The sequence below is a fragment of the Neltuma alba genome, unplaced genomic scaffold, assembly GCF_004799145.2.
Source record: "Neltuma alba isolate B1F8T4 unplaced genomic scaffold, ASM479914v2 tig00011760_pilon, whole genome shotgun sequence".
Lineage (NCBI taxonomy): Eukaryota > Viridiplantae > Streptophyta > Magnoliopsida > Fabales > Fabaceae > Neltuma > Neltuma alba.
Window position 1 is genome coordinate 13,751 of NW_021636388.1, and position 6,365 is coordinate 20,115.

General features: G+C 34.3%; 1 protein-coding gene across 1 annotated transcript; it reads right to left on the reverse strand.

The window, feature by feature from the left end:
• Nucleotides 1-4,392: 4,392 nt before the first annotated feature.
• On the reverse strand, nucleotides 4,393-5,999 carry LOC114717647 (probable aspartic protease At2g35615). Its single transcript, XM_028902858.1, has 2 exons — nucleotides 5,354-5,999; nucleotides 4,393-4,580 (listed from the first exon to the last, which is right to left on the reverse strand). Exons 1-2 carry the CDS (start codon nucleotides 5,997-5,999, stop codon nucleotides 4,393-4,395), a joined length of 834 nt encoding a protein of 277 aa, XP_028758691.1.
• Nucleotides 6,000-6,365: the final 366 nt, after the last annotated feature.

The window sequence follows — 6,365 nt, forward strand, 5'->3', positions numbered from 1 at the left end:
TCCTCGTGGATGGGTAAAACTGAATGTTGATGGAGCTAGGGATCACAGATCAGCTATGGCTGGGGTGGAGGTGTTCTCAGAGATCCGACCGGAACATGGATAGCTTGATTCTCTCACAAGATTGGTTTGTGTAGTGCATTTGAGGCGGAAGAGTGGGCATTGTTCAAAGGTTTGAAGATGGCGTGGGATCTTGGTTTTAAAATAGTGGGGTCTAATGCTAAAGAGTTGGTGGATCAGTTACTGCACAAAGGAATGCTTCAGAATTGTAGTATGATGTTTGTCCAAATCGAGGACTCACTTCTTCTACCATGGGAACTAAAGCTGATCTATGCACCTTGATCCTATAATGGTGTGGCGGATACTCTAGCTAAGTGAGGAATTACAAATTTTGTTCTTTACGAGGTTTGTCTTGCTTTTATTGAGGACACTGTGCAAAGAGAGAGTATGGGATTAAGTCCCCAGTTTATTTAATTTATTCTAATTGGGCTTTGCCCTCTTTTGTACCCAAAAAAAAAAAGGAGCAAAATTATGCATCATAATTATGAGTATTATCACTCTACATTAACTTTATATTTTTAAGAGTTTTTACCACCATCATCTTTTAAATTAATATTGATTTTTATTTCCTTGTAATGTTTTGATCAAAAGAATCTTGAGGCTCTGATAGTAATTGTACATATTTATTTCTCTAGAGAATTTTTGGAGGAAAAAGCAAAAATAAAATCAACGAATACTGTGACCATCGACCTGTATACATCATCCTGGAAATAATTATTTAATGGAAACTTAGCGTAAATTACTCCCTCACACATCCACCTTTTCCAGACATGTTTGTTGTCTTTTTTTAATATTAATGGGAGGTTATTTTATTATTAGCTTTGCCTACAAATGAATTTTATTTTATTTTATCCATATTTAAGTAGAACAGTTATAGACTTGTATTACTTTTTCCCCCATAATTAATGGCTTTAAATAGGAACAACAGTAGACAAACTTAATTACCTGCTAGTATTTCTTTATGTAAGAAAAAGCAGCATTGATCAAGAGGTTCCACGTGAACTCTTAAAAAAGAAAAATAATAGATTTTTGGGTCAACAGGCTGCTAAGGGCGGTTCTAAAACTGAATGTTAGAGGGGATGATTTGGAGTGTAGTGGAAGGGAATCAAATTCAAAAAGGATAAGCATTATAAGGATTATATCTCATATGGAAAAACAAATAAAGAACAGGAAAAAGGCTAAGCCATAGCTGAGTAGTAGGCTTCTTCTCTTCAGGCAGGTTTCGTGCAAGCAAACAAGACGGATTAGATTTCGGACAACACAGAGAGAATATTCGGTGGGAAGATCCCCTCCCATGGCGTTACCCTTTTGATCCTTAAATGCCCACAACTCCGAAATTCCTCCTCTCTGCATTCTTCCTTCCTTATTCCCTGCTCTCACAGTGCCTCTCAAGGCGCTTTATGTCTTCGACATCCCTGCAAATGCCTCCTTTTCCACCGGTTCGATCTTCTATTTCCTATCCATCTCTTTGTATTTTCCTTTATTTTTTTTTGTTATTTATTTCATCACCACTTTTTCTCGTCACTCTCCCTCCATCTTGCTGATCTCTCCCTCACCTTCTACCGTTCCTCCCTACAAGCTCTAAGCTTTTCTGTTTTTTGATTTCGCTCTCAGCACTTTCTGAGAGCAGATCTCCTCAGAAAAGTGGAGGTTTAGATTAGCTACTGAGAGATATGGGAGAAGAATGGGCTTCTGAGGACTGAGAGCATTATTGCTGTTCTCTCTTCTTCTTTCCGGCAAATGTTATTCTCCAGTCTTTGATTTTTAATGCTTAATGCTACATTCTTTTGCTGTTAACTTTTCTTGGTTAGGTGCTGTTTTTTATTTCTTGATGCTCTAGTCTTTTGTGCTTTTCTATTTTTCATATGAAAGTGTTGTTTATTTTTAGAGTTAATACCAAAACCGGAAAAATGAAAATACGTGTAACGGAGTAATAATGATATTTGGGTTGCTGGACAGAACCCTGTTCTTCTCCTTGTTTTCTTTTTTAAAGAGGTTGTCACCACACATGCAGATCATTCATTGTTTACAAACGTCCAGCTATATTTTGCTGAGATTATGTATTCGCATGACCAAAATTTCACCGGCATTAGAATGCGTATATTTGACACTTCAATGCAAGTGAGTGAATCTAATTTTTCTTCTAGTGATTAGAGAATCCAATGAAGAGTGAGGAAATAAGACCCTCTCTAGCCATGCAAATGATTACTGATTTATATAATGCTTCAATACGCGGCTTTTGCGATGTATGTTAATTAAATTTCTTAAAATCTGAAGCTTTTGTGCGCATCTATTGATAGGGTCGGAAATACTTGAGAGACTTTAACGTTATAAAGGAGGCTGGTGGCACTGGTAAGGGTGTTATTGTGAAGAATTTTGATGTTGATGTCCATGATAACATGTTGGAGATTCATTTATTATGCTGGGCAGGAAGAGGAACCAACATTATTATTAGCTAGAAGCAATATTTTATGAGAAGCTTTATAAGGATTATATTATTATTAGCTACATAGATAATGATTGATTCATATTTTATACATTAACTATTTAAGTCAACAGTCTCAGTAGTCTTTTGATAATTCAATGTTTTTTTTTTGGGCAAGATAATAATAATGCAGTGTTATTCTTAAAGATTTGATCAATTTCCACAGTTCACACGGGCAATTAATAGCACCTGGCTACCTGCATGCGTCTTTTGTTTTGATTATATTATAAATCCTTGATACAAGTTATGTATAGCACATTTTTATATACTCCATCTGGTTCGTAATATAAGAAATTTGTTAGGAAAATTATGATTTATGATCTAAAATAAAAGACTTTGTCGGAACAATTAATATAATTTTTTTACTTTCATTCCTATTAAATATAGGAGGGAGATGATAGATAATAAAAAATATGATATTAGAAGCAGCTTTATCATTTTTTTAGGGATAAAATAGGAAAATTTCTGTCATTTTAAAACAAATTTAATTATTAAAATTTTATTTTTTTAATACGTGAGAAAAATTAACCAACTTATTATATTATTGACTTAGGGGAGTATTAAGGAATGCAATGATTTTTTAAATTTCACCCTTATTGTCCACGTTCACTTTCCCTATATTTATAAATCATTGCCATATCTCTCTCTTCTTTTGCTCTTTTCAATAAGAATCAAATTATAAGGATAAAATTGAAAAAAAAAAAGATTAAATATATTACAAATAACTTACATTTTGGACTAAAACTTCTCCCTGCTACATACCAGTGACATATATTCAGAAGCAGAGTGGCAAACATTAATTGATCTTGTACATCAGTCTCACGTTAACTTGTTCTTATCTTCTTTGCACCAATTTGATTGTTTTCTCCCCCACTTTCTCTGGAAAGTTCTTAGGGGATCAAAAGTATAATTGTTTCGGGCCCAATAACAAAAAGCCGAAGACCTCAATGTGGGCTTCAATTGTACAAATTTGCATATTTGTATATTTTAATTTTAAAACATATCATTATGTTACCAACAGAGTTAGTCTAACGGCAAAAAATGCTAGTCCATCACAATATGATAAATTAAGTTTGAATATCTGTTAAGAGAAGTAGTCATATTTAGTACATAACAGTACTTTAAATAGGATTGCTTCCAATTAAAAAATACATATATTTACCGGAAAAAAACACCATTATATTAAATAATTAAAATTTAAGTATGTTTAGTGGCTATTAGATTGCATAAGTTATCATCTAATTGGTTGAGTGAGCATTTTCCTTCAATAAGATTAACAGTTTTAAAAGTAATAGACTAAAAATATACTTTATCAATTGGGTGATTAAACAGCAATTTAAGTAAATATATACTTTAGTCTACACTTATCTCTATATAGTACCTTCAATAATAAAAATAAATCAAAATCATCCATATCAAAATGTTTCGTCGTTAAGATTCACGCTATGTCTTTCAATCCATCATGCTACTGTCATATAAAGTTTTAAATTAAAAGAGTTACACAAAAAAAAAACTTGAAATTATTAATAATAACATTTTAATAGGTTTTGACAAGACTGGACTTATAAATATGATATATTTTTGTTGCAATTCTTTATTTGGAATTTAGTAATTTTGAGCTAAGTTCATATTCTCATATACGTCGTCAATATTAACGAAAAAAAGAGAATCACAGTTTAGGCATTTGTATATTACTATTATTTATTTCAGATACAGTTCGAGTTGTACTAATTCTTCTCAGTAGACAAAACAAACAACGTTCCAATTTCCACGTAAATAATCGAGTTTACACATGATAATCTGGCCAAGAAAAAACAGTTTAATTATTAATGACAGAAAACATAAAAAAATCAAAGCTTGCTGCAATCCAGTGGCTTGAAGGAAACCAACTTCTTCTGAATATCATGACCCACCAAGAAGTTCATCTGTGCGATGTTCCCAAACACAGCACCACGTGAAAATGAGCGGAAAGCAAAACAAAACACATCCCCAGAAACTTTAGTGAAGCTGTTAAGTGTACTTAACCTATCATCTGCACCTTTAAAATGAGCAGTAATAATGGGAGCTTCAATGCTTTGCGACGAAGACTTATAACAAAGGCTCAAAATCTTTAATGGTTCTTCAACACGTTAAAATTTCACTTGTGAAGCAACTTCTGCTTCAAGTTTTGAATAGAAGTCTTGTGGAAGCAAAGCCAGTGCTGTTCCCGCATCAATTATTATGTTGCCCCCCTACACTGAACCACCTACATGCAAACCAAGTCCTTTTCTTATAGCATCAACACAAATAATATAATGCACCTAATTAGAAATTAAAAATTCAGGTTATAATCTAATCTACCTCACGCCTAAATATATGGTTATGGATAATTCTGTTATGTGTGATGTCGTTTAACAAATTAGTATGATCAAATTGTAAGTCAACCTTGGCCTTTTTTTTTAATTAAAACATTGCTTTGAGATGATATGATCATGTAACTAAAGAAGAGGGCGTGAACCAAAGAAATCAAATTAATGACCTGGTATAAATAACTCGAATAAGGCAAGAACATGAGTTCTATCTCAAATTATTACAGTGCATATATACAATTCTACGAATTAAAAACAAATATTTTCATCAATTTACTCGCTCATTTTTCATTAAAAGAAATTATATCCACTGTCAAAACGAGTCTCACATGTCCAGAAGTGTATCGTTAATGGGTAAGCATTCATAACTTAATTGATAGCTATCTTGACTTAATTTTTTTTTTTCTTATTTCTCATTATTAACAAACATAAATTAGTGATTGATGAGATAAAATCGAATCACCTGATGATGTAAAGGCTATCCTTTTGTCTCCAACACTAATTGCTTCCAACGTAAAGTAACAGAAAGCCGCTGGATCTTTCCAAAACATTGGAGTAAAAACAGTCCCTGCTCCAGAAACGACACCGTTTGCTCCAAAATTCAACTTGGTCGTTCGATTACTCGACAATGGGGCCAAGCAGTATGAGAATTTACCATCAATGGAAGAACTTATCTGAGAAACTAAAGAAATCGAACCTCCTCCGAGACCAACAATCCCAGAAGTTTGTTCACTAAATGGACCATCAATATACCCACAACCAACCACAATGTTAGGAAACGCCACTTGGCGACCACTGGTGGAGCCAAGTGTCAGTGTGTCTGATGTGATGTTTCCGATTGAAACTGAGTGATCCGCGTACTGCACGTCGTACTGACAAAGTTTTGTTCCATCCTCACAACATGTCTGGACCTCACGGGGAACTATAGATGTACATTTTTGGTCGAAGCAAGAGATGTTTTTGAAGGTTGAGGATTTAGAACGATCGAATAAGGGGGCTGTTTGGTTATGGCAATTACGACAAGGTAAAAACTGTGACCAAACAAGGTCACTGCCTGTGTCTGCTATTCCAAAGATTTTGAAAGGTGGTGTTCCTAAGGAATAGGCCATGATGAATTATCCTCTAATAGGGATTACTTCAGATTCTGGTAAATCTTCCTCGGCTTCAACGGTTTCAGTATTAGGGTAGAAGTAATTGGCTCGTTTGATGGAGTGAAGGAAAGAGCAGTGAAGTTTCTGCACGTGTGATGATTCAGTATAGAGTGGAGATTTTGCAGAGTCTCGGTGGATTAGTTCTACACTAAAGCCATGGTTGGTTGCTTCGGTAAGGAATAAAAAGCCATAACTGCAGGTGACGAGGAGGAAGGAGAGGGAGAGAGGAACAGTGGGATTATGAGCTTCTGCCATATTATTAGTGACTATTGGACAGATGACGATAGGGAGAATACACACACACTTGCTTCCTATCCTAATTAT

Excerpts from the sequence above, each read along its gene's own strand:
- LOC114717647 (XM_028902858.1), bottom strand. The coding sequence starts at position 5,999 with ATGGCCTATTCCTTAGGAACACCACCTTTCAAAATCTTTGGAATAGCA. Across the intron at positions 4,581-5,353 it reads GATAGCCTTTACATCATCAG|GTGCAGATGATAGGTTAAGT; the intron begins GTGATTCGATTT and ends CTCATTTTAAAG.